Genomic DNA, 23,626 nt, shown 5'->3' on the forward strand with positions numbered 1-23,626 from the left:
CCTGATCGTGTCCCCGGAATCGGGAGGCTGAAGTCTGACCCCCGTGGGGCAGCGTGGGAGGTGGGGCCGTTAGGAGGCCCCTAGGGTTAGATAAGGCGGGGCCCTCACCACGGAGCCCTGGGGCCTTTGTGAGACGGGGCTCAGGTGTGAGGTCAGCATTACCGCTCGTGCTGACATCACAGAGCCATCCTCCCCCCAGCAACTCCCCCCACCACGGACCACAGCGGCCTGTGGGGCTGGGCCCAGAACCGGACGCCGAGGGGCCAGGGGGTTCCATACGTTTCCGGAGAGAAGAGTTTTTATCGATGAGACAGCGCACGGCCGTGCTGGAGACAAGGAAGGTTAGAACAAACCATCTGGGGTCTGGAGCGGATTCATTCCATTGACACGATTTCTAATGGGAAACAATGATTCGGATTTTGAACAAATCGCTTCGTGAACAGCCTTCTGGACGCGTGGAGTTTGAGAACCAGGGGTCCCCTGTCCTGACTTCAGGAAGAGAGAGCAGTGCAGCGCGTGCGTGGTGTGCGTGGACTCCGTGGCTGACACAGGTGTTACTGTCGGGAGCAGGAGTATTTCCTAAGACCAGGCCCAGGAAAGCAGCTCTCCGCGAATCCCCGTCTTCTATCTTCCATCTCTCGCCACACAAAGCGATGTTTTTCTTTTCTGGGCTCGTAGGTAAGCAGTGTTTGCTCTTTAAAACACTAGGACTCAGTTTTTAAAAAATTGCTTTAGCCCGGCCGGTGTGGCTCAGTGGTTGAGTGTTGACCTATGAACCAGGAAGTCAGGGCTCGATTCCCGGTCTGGGCACAGGCCCGGGCTGCGGGCTTGATCCCCGGTGTGGGGCGTGCAGGAGGCAGCTGGTCCGTGATTCTCTCTCATCATTGATGTTTGTCTCTCCCCGCTCCCTTCCTCTCTGAGATCAGTAAATATGTATATTTTTTAAAAAGTTGCTTTATTTTTTTATTCTTGACTCTCAGAAATTCCCGGAAATGTGGGGAATGAAGGTGAGAAGCAGTCCCTTACTCGGAACAGGAGCGCCGCCCGTTCGGGGGCCGCTGGCTCTGGCTCAGGGACACCGGCCACACCGCTCCCAGCGCTGATTTCTGGGGAAGCGAGAGGAGGTCACCCCGGAAACCCGGATGAGGCCACCCGCCTTCGGGGAGAGAGGCCCTCGCCCTGATTTCATTGCGACCCCGTGCTGCTGGGCTGTCAGCCAAGGCCAGAGCGAGCCGCATGTTCGTGATGACCCGGACGCGAGCTGCCGCTTGCTGCCTTGGTTCCTTAGAGACGCGGTCGGCTCGGTCCCGTCCCCCGCGGAGGCTTCGTAAAGCTTCCATGGAAATGTGTTTTTCTTCTCTATACTGTGGTTTATTATGCTTAATGCCACTAAGTTACTTTCAGATCTCGGCATGGCTATTGAAAACGGTCTCATTTTAATCTGCTGCTCTGGGTGCAGAGTTCGGGAAGCCGAGGCCGGCCGGCCGGCCTCCCCGAGGGTCCGGGAGCCCCTTAATGACAGACCGACCCACAGGCCCCAAGACATCAGAGCACAGTTAGGTCTCTCTCTCTCTCTCTCTCTCCTCACCCAAGGATATTTCTCCATTGATTTTAGAGAGAGGGGAAGAGAGAGGGGAAGACAGAGAAACATGGATGTGAGAGACACACATTGACCGGTTGCCTCCTGCCGCGCCCCGACCAGGGCCCGAGCCGGGGAGGAGCTTGCGACCGAGGTCCATGCCCTTGACCGGAATCGAACCCGGGGCCCTTCTGTCCACAGGCCGATGCTCTATCCACTGAGCAACACCAGCCAGAGCAAAAGCTTTTTTTTTTTTTAAAGCAAAATCGCCCATAGAAAGCATTATGCACCTTGAATGAGAACTCGGTTACCCCTGAGGGAAGAGGAACGTGGTCTGTGGGCCTGGAATGACCCGTCGGCCAGGCTGACACACAATATATTTTAGAAATAACAGTAGCTCCTGCCCGCACGTTCCTGGGACAGGATGTGGAAATACGCAGCAATATATCTGAACGAGACAGCGGCTTCGTCCCGTTCCTGTGAGAGCGCTGAGTGTGAGCATCCGAGTGCGTTTCCGTGACCGGCACGGCCTGCGGTGCTGCCGGTGAAACCCTGACCACCGCCGCCTGAGGGTTCGTTACGTCACAGGAAATACCTGCCATCGTCCGTCACCGACACGACAGGCGGTTTCTTCTTCTTTTCACGTCTGGAGACACCTTTGTACTTAAGCTGTGAAGGGACTAGACTGAAGGTTCCTCGTTACAGAGCCATCCTCCCGAAACCAGTGGGTTACTGTACGGAGGACGCCTGCGTCCGCGCCTTTCCCTCCGATCCCGGCACAACGAGCGGCTCCTCACCCCGTTACCTCCCTCCCACCCCCACCCCCCCCCCCCGCGCCGCTTTAACCTCCCAGGGCTGTTCCCCCCTCGGCTGTGTCACCCCCACCCCCAGGCTGGTCCCCCCTCCCGGGCTGTTACCCCCTCCCGGGGGCTGTGTCACCCCCGCCCTGGGGGCTGTGCTTTCTTCTCGCTGGTGGTGGGAGAGCCTTCCAGGTGACCCCCACTTTCCCCTCAGGCTTCTTTCCTTCAATTCTTTCTCGCCTCTTGCCCATCCATCCCCTCGGGAGTTGTTAGCCACTGAGAGGGCCCTCTCTCTGTCGGTGCCTTTGACGATGTGACTCCCTCCGCCTGGACCCCTCACCTCCCACCTCCGGCCCCCCTGCTCCTGATGACGCCTCCTCCAGGGAGCCCTCCGGGCCTCCCTCCCGGGTTGACACTTCTCTGTGCCTCCGCTCTGACTCCTGCTTTGGGTGACGGAATGTTCTTTCCCCTTTCGCTATAACCGCGCGAGGGCAGGGGCCACGGCAGGCCAGACCCGGAGCGGCACCCAGAACGGGGCGGGCACGTACTCTGAGCGCCTTTCCCTTCCTAGTGTCCTTCCGTCTTATCCTCACGATGTTCCCAGTGCCATCGGAACCATTTCTGAAGTTAAAATGTAAGACATAAAGATGAGTGGTTTCACTTCACTACGATAAGAAGGTCTTTGGAGTAAATGGAAAGCATTGTCTATATCTCGGCCAGAAACGACTGTCTGAACAGGTGAGCGGACTCACCAACAGCAAACCTGGAGCTGAAAACCGTGGGCAGCCAGACCCGGAGCGGGAGCGAGTCGGGGACAGACCGACCCAGACGCGTTCTAGAAAACACCCTGCGTTTATTAACAGTTAGAAAGCACACACAGCGGTGCATTGGGAAGGAAGAGACGGGCCAGATCCGTGAGCACGATTCATTTCCAAAGAAACGTGCCCCTTTCCGGGACCAGCGGGTCGTGAGCTTTCTAAACGCCGGCGTGTCTTGTCTCTGTCCACAGTCCGCCCTGCGTGCCGGTGGCCGCGTGCGGGTGGCCGGACGCCGTCACGCGCTCGTCAGAAGCCCTTTCTCCAGGAACCGGGGGTGCGAGCCCCCGTCCACCCGGCAGCTGCCCGCGGGCGCCGTCCTGGGGGGTCCCGCCGGCTCCCTCCGCGGAGTCCGTCTCGGGTGACAAGCGAGGGGGCTTGTGCAGGCAGATTTCCCCTTAGTTCTCGACTTTCTCTTTAACTTTTTCTGGTTCTGGAGTGGGAGGCCCAGTTCTTCCATGATGGCGTTGAAGGAGAGGCACTGAGAACAGAGGACAGAGGTCAGTTAAGCGGCTCCCGTCCCCCTGCCCACGGCACGTCCGACACCAGGACGCGCCTGCCAGGGCCTACGCCTCCGCCAGCCCCGGCCGCCCGCCTCTCCCACGTGGGGAAACCGAGGCAGCGGGGTAGCGGGCAAACGTCGGGGCTTCGTTCGCAAACGCAGTGACACACGCCCCCGGCGGCCCCCAGGCGGACAGCGTGCCTGGCCGAGACCGAGAGGACGGCGAAGCCGCTGCCCACGGGGGTGACCCAGGCGCGGAGGGCCGGGCGCTCGGACCTTGGGGGACGCCGGGGAGAGCGGGCACCCGGGCTGTGCTTTTTCTCCCATGAAACTCTGTTCCCGATATACAACCTGATTCTTGATGACTTTCCTTTCTGGTCCAGAAAAAGAAGAAAAACACCATTCACAATTGTGTATTTCCTGCGGAAAACCATGGAGACCGGCCAGCAGCAGGGATGGGTGGAGGGTGGGAGGAAAGCGAATGTGGGAGCTGCGACACGGGGACAGCGGTGATCACAGACGCACACGGATGCAGAGGGCGTGTCTGTGGGTTTCACCACGCCGCTCGCATGCACGGTGGGCAGAGGACAGACGGACAGGACCCCGGTCCTCACCCCCAGCCAGGAGGTCTCTGGCACATTCCTGCCTGAGGGGTTTCATTAAGGTGGGATTGTTTTGCTGACATTACTCTTTGTTTTAAATATATTTTTATTGATTTCAGAGAGGAAGGGAGAGGGGGAGAGAGAGAAAATCAAGGATGAGAGAGAATCGTGGATCGGCTGCCTCCTGCACGCCCCACACTGGGGATCGGGCCCACAACCCAGGCCTGTGCCCTGACCGGGAATCGAACCCTGACCTCCCGGTTCCTAGGTCGACGCTCAACCCCGGAGCCACGCCGGCTGGGCTGTTTTCGCTGACATTCCTCTGGAAAGGTCAAAGCCTTGCTCCTGTCCCACAGACGCACCGTGTGGATCTGGCCGGAAGTCAGTGGCAGCCTGCACCCCAATGTAGAGGGCCCCCTGGGAAGGCACATGGGCATTTCTTTAATTGTTGTCAGCTGAACTCAGGGCGACAGGCAGAGCCAGGCCCTGGGAACATGCTTCCCCAAAAAGGCGGCCGTTATCAGTACTGACTCTTCCCTTTGCCCAGGTGTCGGGTAGTGGGACTTGGATGTGTAAATCCGGTCAAGCACCAGGAATGCTTGGGCCTAGTCAAGAATGCAAATCTCCTTTGATCCTAAGTTCTGGTGAAACCCCTTGCCAGTCCTCTCTTGCACCAGAGAAGAGAGAAGCTCCAGAGAGATTGCCCACCCCCCACTCCCCTGACTAGCAGCTCTGTCCTGGGAGCAGCTCTGTCCTGGGAGCGGGAGGGAGCACACAGCATCTCCCAGAAGGATGTCTGTCAGTGCAGGTGAGGCGGCCGGGGGCCTGGGGGCCGGGGGGCCGGGGGCTGGGCATCCCCCTGAGCTCAGGGCTGTGCATGGGGAAGCTCTCAAGAAGTAACACACAGCTTGGGGGGGGGGGCGGTCACCATTTCTGAGGGACGCAGGGCACACGCCTTTTTAAAAATTTTTATTATTTTTTTAATCCTCACCCAGGGTATGTTCCCATTGATTTTTAGAGAGAGTGGGAGAGAGAGGGAAGGACAGAGAGACATCAAAGTGAGAGAAACACATGGATGTGTTGCCTCCTGCACGAGGCCGACCAGGGCCTGGGCCGGGGAGGAGCCTGCGACCGAGGTACGTGTCCTTGACTGGACTCGAACCCGGACCCTTTGGTCCGCAGGCCGCCGCTCTACCCACTGAGCCACACCGGCCAGGGCTGGGCACACTGCCTTCCGACCGACAGGGAACGGTTAGGCTCTCCCGCGACGGTCCCTGGGGCGGCGGATGTGAGTGGGTGTCCCTGGGGCCGCGCTGACCGAGCCCTGCTGTCCCGGGGAAGGGCGACCAGCCGGCTGCCCCGTGACCCAGAGGCTCCGTCTCGTCCTCAGGGTCACAGTTCTGAACCCTTAAAACCTGAGCCGCCTGTGAGTCTCTGTCCAGATCATTCCACGGAGTGAAGCCGGTTGGAATGAGAAAGGACCGTTGTCCTGGGGTGTGGAAGGTGGGACTCGCAGGACGTCAGGGAGAGGGAGGAGGGAGTGAGAGGGGGGGAGAGAGAGGAAACGCCCACAGAACCAGCCTGCTGTTGTCGCGCTCTGAACAGCTGAACGTCTGAACCTCCTTTCTCACCAGGAAACAGCTGCTTCATTTTAAGGCGTGAAGACAGCACTGAGAGAAGCGGGTGGGAGAGCGGGTTCCTGTGACCACGCGCCCACGGAGCCCCCACCCCTCAGGCCATGTCCACGGCCGCGCCCTCGGCCTCCAGGCGTTGAGCAGAGCGCGTGAGCCTCGCTCTCCTGGGGACGGGACAGGAAGTTACGGTCCCTTACGCTTCGCGGACACAGCGCATCGGGACCCGATCTGGAGAGCAATTCCACGAGCACCTTCCTTTGTTAACCGATCACACAGTGTGAGCGAGGGCTGTGTCCACATCCTCTCGCCTCCGCTCATCTGCCACCTTCTACCCCCTGGACGAGGGGTCCCCGACGCGAGCAAATGCGCAAATGAAGTCACACCCAGCGAGGCGGGCACGTGCGAGCCACACACACAGCGCCAGTGGCTCCCACAAACAGGACACCCCCCGAGGGAGCGAAGGGTACACCGAAGCCGGTCCCCCTTTTACTGAAAGGGTTTCCCCAACGAGGCCCGGGAGGGGCTCCGTGCTCCCGCAGCCGCCTGGAGATTTGGGGCGCGTTTTCCTGACGAAGCCCCGTTCTCCCCAACCACCCGGCGGGGAGCTCCGGCGAAAGGGAAGTGAGACAGAAACTGGCCACCAGAGCCGGGGCCACGTGGGGGCTGGAGCCCCGTTCAGAATCATTAAGGACTCGAAGGCGGGACCGCTGAGCGTCAAGCCAGCCCTGCAATTAACAGCTCCGTCTCCACGTTCCAACCGTAGCTTTAAATCCCGCGGCGGCCCAGACCCTGCGAGGCCGTGAGCTCGCTTGGTCTGTTTGTGAAGGAGTCACCTGAACCCCAACCATCTTATCCAGAGGCCTGTGAGCCCCCGTGTGATTTCCATCTAAAATAAAAGGGCCAGGCCACCACGCTGACGGCTGACATCAACCACCACTCCAACTGCAACTTGGAAAAGTGTCTCGTACGTGGTATCGGCACTTTGGGTGTTTGCCGAGCTCCTGGCCCGAATAACAAAAGGCGCTCTTTTCCGAACAGCCCTCGATGGAGGTCCACGCTGTCTGGAGACACGACGTTGTATCTTTACGTAAACCGCTTTGCGTGAAGGCGTGGGCTCCGCGTGGACACACGAGGGCGGTACCGTTTCTCTCCACGCCCCGCTTCCGTCTCCTCCACGTTCGGTTTATTCCGTCCTCGCTCGTCGAGGAGCAGGTCTCCGCTGAGAAGCGACTGAGCCTCCCTGTCGCCCGGGAAGCGCTGCCTGGCTGCCACCTGCACGGCCGCCCTCGTCCCCTCGTCCCCTCGTCTGCGACAGAGGGTCAGCCCGGCCCGGGGCTCGAACTCCCCGACGGCTCTCTGGGCATCGACGTCCACAGGCCGTCACGAAAGGGCAGGGCCCCCGGGCCCCCAAACGCGACGTTCACACAGACGCACCGCCCGGCCGCCCGGGGCTCACCTGCCGGACGCCGCTGCCCCTGCGGGACGCGTACAGGAGCTCGCCCACGGCCACGCACACCGCCAGCACCAGACCGGCCGCCAGCACCACGAAGATGCCGCCGACGCTGTCCACGCCCAGGGCGCTGGCCTCCCTGCCGGCCTCCTTGGGGCAGCCGCTGCCACGCCACCACTTCTCCTTCATGGTGTGCAGCTTCCCCTCCTCCTGCAGCTGCAGGAGGGCAATGGTGACCCTGTCCCGGAGCGGGGAGCCTGGGGGGACACGGGGGAGGCAGTGAGGGACCCTGTCCCGGAGCGGGGAGCCTGGGGGGACACGGGGAGGGAGTGAGGGACCCTGTCCCGGAGCGGGGAGCCTGGGGGGACACAGGGAGGGCCATGGTGACCCTGTCCCGGAGCGGGGAGCCTGGGGGGACACGGGGAGGGAGTGAGGGACCCTGTCCCGGAGCGGGGAGCCTGGGGGGACACGGGGAGGGAGTGAGGGACCCTGTCCCGGAGCGGGGAGCCTGGGGGGACACGGGGGAGGCAGTGAGGGACCCTGTCCCGGAGCGGGGAGCCTGGGGGGACACGGGGAGGGAGTGAGGGACACTGTCCCGGAGCGGGGAGCCTGGGGGGACACGGGGAGGGAGTGAGGGACCCTGTCCCGGAGCGGGGAGAGAAGGGGGTCTCAGAGGGACCGACACTGACTGGCCAAGGGCATGGGTGCTCGAGCCTGAGGTGAACCCGTCCACTCTGTCCCTTTTATTTATTTTTAAAAAATTTTATTATATTGTAAAACATTTTTATTGATCTCAGAGAGGAAGGGAGAGGGAGAGAGAAACATCCATGATGAGAGAGAATCACTGATCGGCTGCCTCCTGCACACCCCCCACTCGGGATGGAACCCACAACCCGGGTATGTGCCCCTGACCAGAATGGAACCTGGGACCCTTCAGTCTGCAGACTGACGCTCTACCCACTGACCCACACCAGCCAGGGCTGCTGTTTTCCTTTCTACCCAGACTCCCTAGAGCCATTGCTGCCCTCAAAACCCAGCTGCAAAGGAGAGCAGAGTGCTTTGGAGTTAGACTCTGGTTTCTCCACTAAGAGGATGGATTTTTTGGTGAGAAAATGGCTCTGGAAGGTGAAATGCCAGCCACGCTCCCTGCCACGCTCCCCGCCACGCTCCCAGCCACGCTCCCAGCCACGCTCCCCGCCATGCTCCCAGCCACGCTCCCTGCCACGCCTTACATGCCCGCGCCCTCCTCAGCCTTGGCTGACGCTCGGCCTCTTACCCATTGGGGTCCCCACGCCGTAGCCCTTGGAGTCGATGAGGCCCCCGATCTGGGTGAGACTGCAGTTCCTCTGGGTCACGTACTCGATGCTGGTCGACTCCATGAGCAGCGCGTAGTCGGCGGTGAGCACGCGCTGGATGCCGTCCTCGCTGCTCCCCACCAGGGCCGTCTGCTGCCTGCTGCCCATGAAGGCCCACATCTTCTCGTAGGTGGAGATCTTGGACTTCTGCGGGGAGAGCCGGGGCGGGGGGGGGGAGGGGGGCGCTGAGCGCATGGTCCCAAGGCCGTGCAGAGCCCGGGGGTCAAACTGCGGGGGAGGCCCTTCGTCCTCGGGAGGGAAACAGTGGGCAGGGCCCTGGGCCTGCAGCGGGGTCACGGGAAGAACCCAGCTCCCTGCAGGCCTGGCGGGAGGCACGGAGGGGCTGCTTGGCCATCGGTGCTTCTGTGGGTCTCAGGGAAGTGATGGGGGACTTACCGTCTGACAGACAGGGCACCGGACTGACCTGACAGTGTAAGCTTAGAGCCCGTTCACTGTGTGCAAAGGGTACGTTTCTCATACGTGAATAGGGGGTATGTTTTCCTTAAGTTTCCTTTCAAGGCCTGTGCGGAGCGATGGCGGAGGTGACTCAGCTGTGACTCCAGCAAGCAGAACCCATAGCCCGCCCCAGGAGGGGTCAAACCACCATCTCCTCACCACCATCTCCTCACCACCATCGCATCACCACCATCGCATCACCACCATCTCATCACCACCATCTCATCACCACCATCTCATCACCATCATCTCATCACCACCATCTCATCACCATCATCTCATCACCATCATCTCCTCACCACCATCTCCTCACCACCATCTCATCCACCACCATCTCCTCGCCATCATCTCATCGCCATCATCTCATCACCACCATCTCATCACCATCATCTCATCACCACCATCTCATCACCATCATCTCATCACCACCATCTCATCACCATCATCTCATCACCATCATCTCCTCACCACCATCTCCTCGCCACCATCTCCTCGCCACCATCTCATCGCCATCATCTCATCGCCACCATCTCATCGCCACCATCTCATCACCATAATCTCATCGCCATCATCTCATCGCCATCATCTCATCGCCATCATCTCGTCGCCATCATCTCGTCACCTGGTGACTAAGGACAACAGCTGATGTCCGAGGACCCCGGCCTGCCCGTAGCTGCATCCCGTCCCCAGCCTCACCCGCCCTTCCCCTTACAGCCCTGTGCCCCGCACCTGCTGGAAGACAGGGGTCGATGCCTGTAAGCGCCCGTCTTCTGGGTGGGCTGGCCTTCTCAGTAAACGCCGGATAGGATGCAGCCCTGCCTCCGTGATTGGACACAGAGGCGGCCGAGCCCCCGGGGTCTCCCGGTAACAGAAGGAAGACCGTGGAATCAGGGAAAGGGTGAGCTGACGAGCTGTGGGCGTTACAGCGAGTCCTCGAGGCCCCGGGCTCACCCAGGACGGGACTCCCCGACCCCCTGCCCCCAGCTGGCCCCTTCAGCAGCATCACGGACAGCACTGCTTCCTGGCTAACACCTGCCCGCCGGCCGGTGTGGGAGCAGCCAGCACAAGTCACAGCCTTCTCCACTCCATTTCTGAAAGTCCTGATTCTCCCATCTTTTCTAGAAAACTCCGAATACACATGCTCTTTGCAAACTGAAATTCAGGTCAGGAAACTGTCATACATGTATTTATATGCCTCTTACATAGACATTCAATCTATAATCAGATTTTAGGTAAAGAAGACCGAGCGTTCTATTTCAAAGCGCTCTATGCTTTTGCCTTTTCCCTTATTCTTTATTTTTTGGGATAAATTTAATCACATATATGATATATTATATGAACACCTATCTATTCCTCTATCCACCACCTTCTTTCTTTGTTAGAATGTGCTGCCTACGTTGTCATGCTGCTCAGATGTGGGCTTTCTGTTCCTTTGAATGGTGGTCTGTGACGCCATGTTACATTTCACTCCGTGATTTCCACAGCGTCCCCCCGCCCCCCATCTGTCTTCCTTTGTATCAGCACTCCCTCCGCTTCTTTGCGAGCTGAGGGGCTGATGGGGTCACTGGTAATTCCACGCTGACTCCACTGCCCCCCGCGAACTGGGGCCCACCCACCAGCCGGCGCCTTGGCGGGCTCAGGGCCACTGAGCTCGGAGGGCAGATCGGCTGAGAAGAGGGCATGGGGCCACGAGCGGAGGAATGGCTGCGGAATCCACGCCGCGTGGCCACGTTCGTGCTCGATCACCCCGGGCTCGCTGCGCTCCTGGCTCTGGTTGAGACGGAGGTCGACGCTGTGGCTCCAGGAGCCAGGAGAGGCCACGGCCCTGTCTGGAGGGCCTGCAGGAAGGTCTTTGAGACAAACGACACACAGGCCACACAGACACCGTGTCTCATGGAAGCCGAGTCCTCCGCCCGGAGACGCTGCCAATCGATCCCCGTCGCCAGGACCCGGGGGCCGGGGGTCGGGGCCGCGCTTCCTGCTGTGACTCAGCGGATGCTGCTGAGGTGCCAGGGCCGAGGCGGGAGCCGTGCCAGGGCCGAGGCGGGAGCCGTGCCAGGGCCGAGGCGGGAGCCGTGCCAGGGCGGCTGGCAAAGCCGGGCACATTATTCTCCGTCAGGAAACTACCTTCAGGGAAAATCGTTTTCTTAGAAGCACGAAACGTTAACGCTGCCAACGGCTTTAGAAATGGGCTCATTCACACAAACGGCCGTTTTTACAGAGGACGGGGGGTTTGCGACAGAAGGTGGGGGTCAGGAAGGCGCACACTCGTTCGCGGAGGCCGAGAAGGACGTGTGGACATCGTTGCTGTCTCTCTACTGAGCAGCGACTGGCGTCCCTCAGGCCCCGCGGTTGGCAGGTGCCGGGTACCAGGTGTGACATCAAACTATCTGTGAACTCAGGAGAGCGAGACGGTCTTGAGTCTGAGAGCACCTCCATTTCATAGGCTCACCCCGCTAACCTGCGCTGTTAACCGACGGGCACCTTTCATCCCGTTGTTTCTTCGCCAGGTCATGTGGCGTCGACACGGAAGTTGTATGATCCTGTTAGCAGCGTGAATAACTACACCGTTCCCCTTCAATGTGCCTGACGATTGTACATATCGATCCATGTTCATCTACACGGAAGTTGTATGATCCTGTTAGCAGCGTGAATAACTATTCCATTCCCCTTCAATGTGCCTGATGATTGTATATATCGATCCATGTTCATCTACACGGAAGTTGTATGATCATCAGTCAGCAGCGTGAATAACTATACCATTCCCCTTCAATGTGCCTGACGATTGTACATAGCGATCCATGTTCATCTCCATTTACTGTACACATCTCCTCACCCCCCCCTAACATACACACTGGGAAAATTATTGATATTTGATCTTTGTCATTTTATCCAAAGTGTTCTTATAAATGGGGTAGATATATCCATACTGAACAAATAAAATACCCCAAACATTTACATTTTAAAATCTCCAATATGCTTTTACTTGAAGTAAATCCTGATTTAAGAAAACCTTAAAAATCAACCAAACACCTGGCTGGTGTGGCTCAGTGGTTGAGCATCAACCCATGAACCAGGAGGTCATGGTTCGATACCCAGTCAGGGCACATGCCTGGATCCCCAGTGTGGGGCGTACAGGAGGCAGCCGATCCATGATTCTCTCTCATCATTGATGTTTCTATCTCTCTCTCTCCCTCTCCCTTCCTCTTTGAAATCAATAAAAACATATTAAAAAACATCCACCAGACACGGAGATCAGCTATGTAGAAATCCAAGCTTGTGACATAGACCAGGGGCGAGTGCTGCCTTACAAACAGCCATCTCCTCCAACGCACGACTAAATGTGTATTTCACTGAACACGTAAGAATTTCGTTGTGTCTCCAAAACATGACTTAATACAGGAAAACCACTTGGAAGGAGGGACGGCTGTCGGGGGACACAGTCACCGGCCAGGAGGCTCTGTCTCCGTCTGTGAGGTGACCACTGCGTCCGGGGTGCCTGGGGCTCGGGGTGCCTGGAGCTCGGGGTGCCTGGATCTCGGGGTGCCTGGAGCTCGGGGTGCCTGGGGCTCGGGGTGCCTGGATCTCGGGGTGCCTGGAGCTCGGGGTGCCTGGAGCTCGGGTGCCTGGAGTTCGGGGTGCCTGGAGCTTGAGTTGACAGGAAGCAATGCCCGTGGCAGAACCTCCACGGCTGTAGACATTTGCATGTCCCTTTAAGCACGCCCTCGGCGGGACGTAGCCTCCTTGGCTAAGACGTTTTTCACGTTTTCCTTCTGCCTGGAGGTGGAGATGGGCCCATCACGGGCAATGCCGTCGGCTCTGAGAAAGGTTAACTCGAACTGACCTCATGGATTTCCTCCCCACACACATTCTTAACCTGCAGGGGCTCCCATTTCCGACGCCGAGGGTGACCTTAGCTCCCAGGTCTGCGGTGACGGCTGCCTCGCCCCAGACACGGAGCCACGTCCCCCGTCGCGTGCTCCCTGGAGTAGCTGCTTCTGTTGGAAACGCCCCACCCGCGCGGCTCCGGCTTCCGGCCCAGGGGGCCGTGCTCAGCCTTATGAGGGGGCCAGGCCGCACCTCGCCACTCCGGGAGGAGGGGACAGAGGTCGGGAGCCCGTGCCCACAGCCGGCCGAAGCCCCCGCCCCGAGAGGCAGAAAGGACAGTCTGTTACGACTCTTTAAATCCTCCCCTGAGGTTATCTCCCATTGATTCTCAGAGGGAGTGGAAGGGAGAGGGAGAGACAGAGACAGAGAGAGACACATCGATGGGTTGCCTCCACCGTGCACCCCAACCAGGACTGGGCACCTGCCACTGAGGTACGTGCCCCTGACCGGAATCGAACCCGGGACCCTTCAGTCCCCAGGCCGACGCTCTATCCACGGAGCCACACCAGCCAGGGCTTTTTTTCTTAAAAAAATATTTTTGTTGGTTTCAGAGAGGAAGAGAGAGGGAGAGGGAGAGAAACATCGACGAGGAGAGGAAATCACTAGTCGGCTGCCTCCTGCACGCCCCCCTGGGGAACGAGCCGCGGCCCAGGATGAACTGTGAGCTCCTGGGTCATAGGTCAATGCTCAACCCCGAGCGGCCAACTGACTGCCCTTCGTGTCTCCAAGGTGCTGTGGTGGCCCGGCCGCGCGGCTCCGTGGCTGAGCGTCGACCTATGAACTGGGAGGTCACCGGCTCGATTCCCATCAGGGCACCGGCCCGGGTTGTGGGCTCGATCCCCAGTGTGGGGCGTGCAGGAGGCAGCCGGTCCATGACTCTCTCTCATCATGGATGTTCCTATCTGTCCCTCCCTCTCCCTGCCTTTTTCTCTAAAAATCAATAAATGCATATTAAAAAAATAGAGAGTCCGGTAACTAATTAACGGCGTGACGAGGAGGAAGAAGGGGCCTGGTATAGGGAGAACTTCCTTAACTGGTTGGAACGCTCTGCCTCCCCTCGTCCTTCCTGCTGGTCGGGGGTGGGGACCCTCCGCCTCTGACCCAATAGCTGTGGCTCAGCCACTGCGTCTCCTGCGTCTCCGCGGGCGCCTGGGGGTCCCTCCTGAGCGACGCTGGCCTTCGTCACGCCGTTCTTTACGGACGACACCGCCGGCCCCGGCTGTCCCTCCACAGCCCCGTGGGCGCGCGTGGGACCGGGTTTACGATTCACCCCGGCTCTCGACTGTGAACGTGGTCCCTGGGGATCAGGGTGGTCGTTCCACTGGCAAACGACCCCCCAGGGGGACGGCGAGGCCCCCTCGTCCCAGACCCAGCCCGGCCCCTCCCCAGGTCACGCGGGGAGAGTGGCCGTCACTGGAGCGGAATTAGAAAAAGCACAACTACACTGTGAGTTTGTTTCACGTTGAAAATAAAATACCGCAGCTCTGAGCTCCCCGGGCACCCAGCCTGCAAGAACGGCAGGTTCACAGAGAAAAGTCGATGGATTCTGATGGGAACTTCAGCGCGTTTTCTGGCCGTTTTTCAAGGAGAAACTTCGTTAAGAGCATCGCGGCCGGTGGAGGGGATCCGTGGTTTCTTTGCTCACGGATTTTGGTAATTTCTATTCTTCCCTCCTGGCGGCTGCCGGCTTTTTATTCATTTGTTTTTTAAAGCCGTGAAACGATGTAGAATCAACGTGAAAACAAAGGGCTGTACATAGAGGGTGTCCCCAGAAGGTACACACTCTGAATAGTTACCACGGCAGCGTTTGATCAGTCACTCAGCCGGTCCATGGTTCTCTCATCACTGATGTTTCTCTCTCTCTCCCTCTCCTTTCCTCCCTGAAATCAATAAAAATATATTGAAAAATTCCTTTCCTTCTCAGTGTGGAGCTGTCGGCTGTCCAGGTGTGTGTACATTCTGGGGGGACAGCCGGTGTGTGTGTGTTTCCCCGAGTGTGAGGAGCAATGCCACCTGCGATGAGCTGCCTGTGCCCGGGGGGGGGGGGGGGCTGGGAGGTGGGGGGGCCGGTGAGACGCAGCTTTTCTCCTTCCTTCAGCCGCTGGGGGAGGGGCGTGGTCCGTGACCCAGAGAGAAGGGGGGGCAACGTTGATGTGGAGTCAGGTCGGCCTGGCCGCCGTGGCCGTGGCTGCGTCACTCAGGGATTCGGGGTGCGCGGGGGGCAGGAGGGGTACCCTGGGACCCTTGGTTCCCTCCTGGAATAGCCCGTTTAGCCCGGAGCGGTGACCCCGACGCTCTGACCGCGCACCTCCCTCCGGGTGGAACTAGATCGGATTCGGCCCCTGCTCCTTTTTTATAAATAAATTCCTTCCTGGTAAACCGGGCTGCCGGCTACACGCTGCCTGTGCCTCGAGGGACTGGCCGCAGCGTCTCTCCCGGCCTGGACTCTGTGTCCCCCAGATCCACACGTGAGAACTCTAACTCCCGGGGGGTGGGGGGCGGGCGCGGGAGCGGGGGGGCACCGGGAGGCCGGGGTCCGGAGGTGCTGACGGCACGAGCGGAATCCGCGCCCCGACGGCCAAGGGACCACGGACGCTGCTTCTGTCCCGTGAGGACACGTCGCGGACGTTCTTATTCTCCAAAAACATGGCCCAATGTCTCGTCTCCCAGGGAGACTCTCAGCCACACCCCGCCCCTCCCCCCGCAGCCGGGCAACCGCGGCCTCTCACCTTGAAGAAGGCCACGGTGGCGCCGTCCCGGACCGCCCCGTACTCGATCCTGGTCTGCCTGGCCAGGTCGTCCGCCGAGCCGATGGGGGCCTCCATCCTCTCCACGGTCAGGAAGGCGGCCAGGTTGGCCGTGTAGGACGAGACGACGATGAGGGTGAAACACCACCAGCTCGCGGCCAGGATCCTGGTGGACAGCGCCCTGGGCACGAGCTCCGACCCTGGGGGCACAGAGTGGGCGTCAAACAGCGTGGGAGGGAGACGGGGCTGGGCGGGCCCAGGGGTGAATGAATGCGTTTTTGTGGCATAAAAGCCGTAAATTCACCGAGCACGCACCCTCAGGGGCAGGGGCAATTACTGCATTTTTAAAAAAAAGAAAATGGCGTGAAATTTAAGCACTGCTGCTGCGTGAAGTGTGGTTTGTGGCCTTTGATCACGAAGCGGTTCCCCCGGGGTAATCTCCCTGACAAGGCACAGGGTTCAGGGTTCGAGTAGCTGCTTTGTTCCGAGTCGTTTGCTTGTCTTGGTTGAAAGGTCACCCCAGACCTGGCCTCTCCCTGGCCTGATGGACGTCTCTCTGCACGAGATAACGGTTCTAGTCTCTGTGCAGCCGGGAACACTTCGGAATGCAACGTGTTTCTATTTCAGGTCAAAGAATTCGAGATCCTCTCGAAAGAGCGACGTGTCCGGCCGCCCATCGCCTGAGCGTGAATGGAGCCCTGGGGTTTCCCGAACCGAGTTGGAGCAGGGGCACCGGACCCGAGAGGGGAGGAACCCCGTTTGTCGTACATTCTGTTCGAGTTGAAACTACCTTCCTGATGGAGAGACGTATTTGCCCGGAAAGAACACATTCACGGAAAAGCGTGATGTTTGTCCTTGAACTAAATGCCTTTTCTCAATGACACTGCAAAGACCGGCTGTTTCCCGGGGAGAGGGGCCCTTCCCGGTGAAAACACACATTTTAGGGTCATCGGAGGACTCCCCGCGGTGTGTGAGGTCACTCAGAGGCACGTCACCTGCTTACCCAGCATGCCTTGCTCTCTAAAAGGCAGGGCGTGCGGACCAAGTTCACTTACAAAGAGGACACACGTCTGTGGGAATTCTCCGGCTCAGGCCGGCATGGCTCAGGGGTTGAGCGTCGACCTATGAACCTTGAGGTCAGGGTTCGATTCTGGTCAGGGCACAGGCCCGGGTTGTGGGCTCCATCCCCAGTGGGGGGCGTGCAGGAGGCAGTGGATCCATGGTTCTCTCTCGTCATCGATGTTTCTCTCTCCCCCCCCCGCCTCCCCGCAGGGCTCACCCAGCACCCGGCTCCTGGCTGGGTCTGCTGACCGGCTCGCCTACATTCCCCGTCGGTCTGGGCTTCACGATTCCTCCAAGACTCCGAGGTGTCACCCAGCGCACGCAACCATGGAAACCCCCAGAGTCCATCCGAGAGGGTTCGCCGCTCGGCAGGCGGGGCCTCTGGTTGGAGACTGCTCGCCCGGGGCTGCGTGGTCCCGTCGGGCAGCCGGCGGCGGGAGAGAGTGCGGCCGGCCTCCTCAGGCGCACACACCGCTCACCGGGCCCGAAGCTCAGCGGTCACAGGCTGAGTGACAGAGGCCCTGCCTGAGCGACGTGTCCTCCCCGCGGCCGCGTGGCACCTGACGTGTCCTCCCCCCGCAGCCGCGTGGCACCTGACACTGTCAGCTTCTCGGAGAACAAGCAGAATCGAGGTGGTGGTGGTGGTGGGGGGGCTGATGGTCATGGACGCGGGGTCGTGGTGAGCGGTTTGCTGCGGGTGATGGTGCCCTCCCCGGGTAGCAGCAGGGAGTGTCGGGAGGACGGGGCCCCGCCTTCCCTGGAGCGTTGGGACATCCAACTCCAACCACAGAAACGCCGCGTAAGTCACCCACCCACGAAGGAGCCGGCCGCCTCCGGGGTTCAAGCCCCTCCCTCCTCCCCCGACCCCATTCACACGTGACACGGACTGTGTTTCTGTGGTTGGCGTGGACGCCCCACCCGCTCAGGGACTGCTGCTGCGGTTCCCGGTGAGGAGCTGGCCGAGGGTCACCGGGAGCTGAGATGGATCCACAGGGCTTGTCGATGGCAGTCGGGATGGTTTTAGGAAGAAGGTAAGTCGTCGTGTCTGTCAGCCTCCAGGTCCCTCTCACGCCTCCGACGGGCGAGTGACGGGTGAAAGGGAGGAGGCCTGCCCCACCTGTGTAAACCATTTCCACGCACTTCGTTCCCTCCCGATGGAGGGTCTGTCCTGGTCGCTGGGTAGGAGTCTTACTTCAGACGCAGCAGAGAGGCCCCGGGAGCCACGTCTCGGCTCTGCTTCTGGTCCTGGTTCTGGGCCCTGTCCCAGCCCTGCCCGCCGGACCTCTGCTCTGGGGGTTACCAGCGTGGACGCCCCAGACTGAGGGTGTGTGAGGGGCGTCTCGGGGGGGTTACCAGCGTGGACGCCCCAGACTGAGGGTGTGTAAGGGGCGTCTCGGGGTTACCAGTGTGGACGCCCCAGACTGAGGTGCGTGAGGGGCGTCTCGGGGGGGTTACCAGTGTGGGCGCCCCAGACTGAGGTGCGTGAGGGGCGTCTCGGGGTTACCAGCGTGGACGCCCCAGACTGAGGTGCGTGAGGGGCGTCTCGGGGTTACCAGCGTGGACGCCCCAGACTGAGGTGCGTGAGGGGCGTCTCGGGGTTACCAGCGTGGACGCCCCAGACTGTGGTGTGTGAGAAGCGTCTCGGGGTTACCAGCGTGGACGCCCCAGACTGAGGGTGCGTGAGGGGCCTCTCAGGGTTACCAGCGTGGACACCCCAGACTGAGGTGCGTGAGGGGCGTCTCGGGGTTACCAGCGTGGACACCCCAGACTGAGGTGCATGAGGGGCGTCTCGGGGTTACCAGCGTGGACGCCCCAGACTGAGGTGCATGAGGGGCGTCTCGGGGTTACCAGCGTGGACGCCCCAGACTGAGGTGCGTGAGGGGCGTCTCGGGGTTACCAGCGTGGACGCCCCAGACTGAGGTGTGTGAGGGGCGTCTCGGGGTTACCAGCGTGGACACCCCAGACTGAGGTGTGTGAGGGGCGTCTCGGGGGTTACCAGTGTGGACGCCCCAGACTGAGGTGCGTGAGGGGCCTCTCAGGGTTACCAGAGTGGACGCCCCAGACTGAGGTGTGTGAGGGGCGTCTCGGGGGGTTACCAGCGTGGACGCCCCAGACTGAGGGTGTGTGGGAGGTGTCTCGGGGTTACCAGCGTGGACGCCCCAGACTGAGGGTGTGTGGGAGGTGTCTCGGGGGGGTTACCAGCGTGGACGCCCCAGACTGAGGGTGTGTGGGAGGTGTCTCGGGGGGGTTACCAGCGTGGACGCGCAGGCTGAGGTGCGTGAGAGGCATCTCGGGGGGGTTACCAGCGTGGACGCCCCAGACTGAGGTGCGTGAGGGGCGTCTCGGGGTTACCAGCGTGGACGCCCCAGACTGAGGTGCGTGAGGGGCGTCTCAGGGGGTTACCAGCGTGGGCGCCCCAGACTGAGGTGCGTGAGGGGCGTCTCGGGGGGGTTACCAGCGTGGACGCCCCAGACTGAGGTGCGTGAGGGGCGTCTCGGGGCTACCAGCGTGGACGCCCCAGACTGAGGGTGTGTGAGGGGCGTCTCGGGGTTACCAGCGTGGACGCCCCAGACTGAGGTGCGTGAGGGGCGTCTCGGGGTTACCAGCGTGGACGCCCCAGACTGAGGGTGTGTGAGGGGCGTCTCGGGGTTACCAGCGTGGACGCCCCAGACTGAGGTGCGTGAGGCGCGTCTCGGGGTTACCAGCGTGGACGCCCCAGACTGAGGTGCGTGAGGGGCGTCTCGGGGGGTTACCAGCGTGGACGCCCCAGACTGAGGTGCGTGAGGGGCGTCTCGGGGTTACCAGCGTGGACGCCCCAGACTGAGGGTGTGTGGGAGGTGTCTCGGGGGGGTTACCAGCGTGGACACCCCAGACTGAGGGTGTGTGGGAGGTGTCTCGGGGGGGTTACCAGCGTGGGCGCGCAGGCTGAGGTGCGTGAGGGGCGTCTCGGGGCTACCAGCGTGGACGCCCCAGACTGAGGTGCGTGGGGCGCGTCTCGGGGTTACCAGCGTGGGCGCGCAGGCTGAGGTGCGTGGGGCGGCCCGCGAGTACCTTGCTGCACGAGGGCTCCGACTCCGAACCAGACGCTGTCCAGCAGAGTGAAGCTGTTCACCTCGCCCGGGTCGGGGCTGCACGGGTCGGGGCTGTGCCACTCGTAGGGCGTGAACCTGTGCAGTCGACAGAGACGGCGTCAGCGCCAGGGAAGCAGGCACACCTGCCCAAGGAGGCGCACGCCCAGCAGTTAACGAATTAACGACGGCAGCGTCACCCCGAGCAGCGGCCACATCACAGACGCACAGCTTTGGGGCCACCTGCAGAGGGGCCTTCAGACCCCCTACTCACCACACTGGCTCCCGGCTGAGCCGACCTCTGAGCCAGGAGGTCGCGGTTGGATTCCCGGTCAGGGCACAGGCCCGGGTTGCAGGCTGGATCCCCACGGTGGGGCCTGCAGGAGGCAGCCGACTCATTATTCTCTCTCTTCATTGATGTTTCTCTCCCTCTCCCTCTCCCATCCTTTCTTTCTTTATAAAAATATTTTATTGATTTTTTTACAGAGAGGAAGGGAGAGGGATAGAGAGTTAGAAACACGATGAGAGAGAAACATCGATCAGCTGCCTCCTGCACACCCCCCACTGGGGATGTGCCCGCAACCAAGGTACATGCCCTTGACCGGAATCGAACCCGGGACCCTTCAGTCCGCAGGCCGACGCTCTATCCAAACCGGTTTCGGCCCATTCTTTCTTAAATCAATAAAAAATATTTTAAAAAGTTTTATTGAAAGAAAGGTTCACTCATCCCAAGAATTTGCCCCACGGAGAGCGAAGCGTGCCACACACCTGGTCGCACCAGCTACGATGTGGAGGCGCCGCGTGTGGGGGAGACACGAGGACCAGGGACCTGCCTTCGCGGGCGTCCGTGGACAGAAGCCTCAAAGGGACCCACATGGTCTAGCGAGCTGAGCGTGCACCAGAGAGGCTGCGAGGGGAACTCGGGAAGCCAACAGAAGGCAGGCCTGGGTCTGGGCTGTATTACGTGCTTGTGGGTAGTCATGGAAACGGTCACACCCTTAACCGGAGAGGCAACGTTGAAACTTTCTGCGCCCACCCCCCACCTGGGAGGGGTCCTTAGTCCCAGCCCCCTCGGCGCGTGGGGCTCAGGACCGCCTCCTCTGCTGTTTCTAATGTAACTGTTTCTAATGTAACTGTTTCTATTGTAACTGTTTCTAATGTAACTGTTTCTAATGTAACTGTTTCTATTGTAACTGTTTCTATTGTAACTGTTTCTAATGTAACTGTTTCTATTGTAACTGTTGCTAATGTAACTGTTTCTATTGTAACTGTTTCTATTGTAACTGTTTCTATTGTAACTGTTTCTAATGTAACTGTTTCTATTGTAACTGTTTCTATTGTAACTGTTTCTATTGTAACTATTTCTAATGTAACTGTTTCTATTGTAACTGTTTCTATTGTAACTGTTTCTATTGTAACTGTTTCTAATGTAACTGTTTCTAATGTAACTGTTTCTATTGTAACTGTTTCTATTGTAACTGTTTCTAATGTAACTGTTTCTAATGTAACTGTTTCTATTGTAACTGTTTCTATTGTAACTGTTTCTAATGTAACTGTTTCTATTGTAACTGTTTCTATTGTAACTGTTTCTAATGTAACTGTTTCTAATGTAACTGTTTCTAATGTAACTGTTTCTAATGTAACTGTTTCTATTGTAACTGTTTCTAATGTAACTGTTTCTATTGTAACTGTTTCTAATGTAACTGTTTCTAATGTAACTGTTTCTAATGTAACTGTTTCTAATGTAACTGTTTCTAATGTAACTGTTTCTATTGTAACTGTTTCTAATGTAACTGTTGCTAATGTAACTGTTGCTAATGTAACTGTTTCTATTGTAACTGTTTCTAATGTAACTGTTGCTAATGTAGCTGTTTCCAGCACGAAGGACTTAGTCACCAGATCGCCAACCCCTGTGAGGAAGCCGACCCTGCACACGTCACTTCACATCTCTGGCCTCAGTTTCCTCATCTGCAAGGAAGGGAAGGACAGGGTATTTCTGAAATGTCACCATAAAAACCTGGGGAACTTCCTAGGTTTTCCTCGATTTTCTAAACCTCTGTCTGACTGCTAGAGCCCCAAGGAAGTCCTGCTCTGTGGTTATTTTGGGGTCATCTCGCCAGGAGGCACTTATTCTTCTGGAGGCATTAGCAGGTGCTGCACAGAGTGATGGGGCAGGGATTGACACGTGGCCGTTCTTAGCAGGGGGTGGAGAGGTTAGGGGGGCTCTGCCTCGTGCCGGGGCGCCCTGCAATGCGAGAAGGAGCCCTGGAAGGCCATCCCGCCGAGGGGGGCGCACGGAGGGCCACAGCCACGAGCTCAGCCACGGCGGGTGGGACCCGGGCGCAGGGTTCGGTGAATCCGTTACCGGCGGCCACAGGCAGGGCACCGTGGTTCAGGCACCGGGAGCCGGGCAGGCGGCCTCCTCAGAAAAGGATCCTCGGAGCCCAGACCCCTTTGGAAAGTGCGGTGCCTGCTCCCCAGGAGTGGGGGTGACGGGGAAGCCTCACGGGTTACCCCGCGGTAACGGCACCGGCCCCCCCTGCGCCTTCCCCACGCCGCGCCTGGTACGGCCCCACGCAGCTCGGAGCCACGATGGCAGGCGATACATTTTAATTAGCGTCAGCAACATGATCACGTTTTGAATTTACACACTCTTCTAACGGGGCAGTCGGCTGAGTGAAGAAACGAACACCGTGTTAACGAACCCGCTAATGGAAGCAAATGCGAGGAGAGATGCCGTTGCTGTAACAATACCACTGCCGCCGGTACCGTGATTTAAAAACATTAATTGCAAGACGGGAGCAGGCTGTGCCCTCGGCAGGAGGAGTTTTCTAATCAGACCGTGACGCCCGGCAGCCGGCGCGGGGACCGCCTTCCCCACCGCAGCTCGGAGGGCGAGCCGCCACTCCCGCTCTGGATCCAGCTGGCCCTGCCTCAGGACTTCGGACTTTGCCGTTATAAGTGAGTAACTAATATAATTTTCTTTTTTAAAAATATATTTTTATTGATTTCAGAGAGGAAGGGAGAGAGAGAGAGAGAAACATCTATGATGAGAGAGAACCACGGATCAGCTGCCTCCTGCACGCCCCCTACTGGGGGTTGAGCCTGCAACCCGGGCCTGTGCCCTGACCGGGAATTGAACCCTGACCTCCTGGTTCATAGGTCGATGCTCAACCACTGAGCCACGCTGGCTGGCCTAGGAGGAAGCTCTATTGGAACTGTAATAGGACTGTTGGGTTTGTGCAATAACCTCAGCATTACAGTCAAAGATTTTCTTGATTTTTTTGGGGGGCTAGATACCAACTTAAAAAAAAAAAACTTTATATTTAAGAAGGACAAACATATCATAAAATATAAGCAGACATGATATCTGGATTGCTGATCTATTTAAATTGTGTGTTCATGATAACAGACATAATTTCTCAGGTTAAATATTTCTCAAAAAATAATATGAAAAAATGTCAACCACAAAATCAAAACCCCGACGTGCCCACCTGTGCCCGGCCAGGGTGATGGGGGCTTTGCGTTGTTCTCCTTAGCGTGTGCACTGATGTGTGACTTCATACGTGCAGCTCAGTTCGGCCAACGCTTCCCAAGCGTCTCTCTAGTGAGCGCATTAGCCTAAAAGCGCGACCAGCTTTACCTCTCCCTTTGGAAGGACATGAGAT

General features: G+C 59.0%; 1 protein-coding gene and 1 long non-coding RNA gene across 2 annotated transcripts in view; one reads left to right on the forward strand and one right to left on the reverse strand.

The window, feature by feature from the left end:
• The first annotated feature begins 205 nt into the window (after positions 1 to 205).
• Positions 206 to 1,360, forward strand: LOC114229242 (uncharacterized). The gene is made up of 2 exons (XR_003615325.2): positions 206 to 678; positions 981 to 1,360. It is a non-coding gene; the product is annotated as an uncharacterized LOC114229242 (long non-coding RNA).
• A 2,072-nt stretch (positions 1,361 to 3,432) lies between these two features.
• Positions 3,433 to 23,626, reverse strand: part of GRIK1 (glutamate ionotropic receptor kainate type subunit 1) — a 58,283-nt gene continuing 38,089 nt past the window's right edge. The window contains exons 12-16 of the mRNA XM_054712726.1: positions 19,942 to 20,057; positions 15,811 to 16,028; positions 8,659 to 8,884; positions 7,389 to 7,639; positions 3,433 to 3,675 (exon numbers count right to left, since the gene is read on the reverse strand). Of these exons, the coding sequence (XP_054568701.1) occupies positions 3,433 to 3,675; positions 7,389 to 7,639; positions 8,659 to 8,884; positions 15,811 to 16,028; positions 19,942 to 20,057 (1,054 nt within the window). The remainder of the gene's footprint in view (positions 3,676 to 7,388; positions 7,640 to 8,658; positions 8,885 to 15,810; positions 16,029 to 19,941; positions 20,058 to 23,626) is intronic.

Source organism: Eptesicus fuscus, chromosome 3 (assembly GCF_027574615.1).
Source record: "Eptesicus fuscus isolate TK198812 chromosome 3, DD_ASM_mEF_20220401, whole genome shotgun sequence".
NCBI lineage: Eukaryota > Metazoa > Chordata > Mammalia > Chiroptera > Vespertilionidae > Eptesicus > Eptesicus fuscus.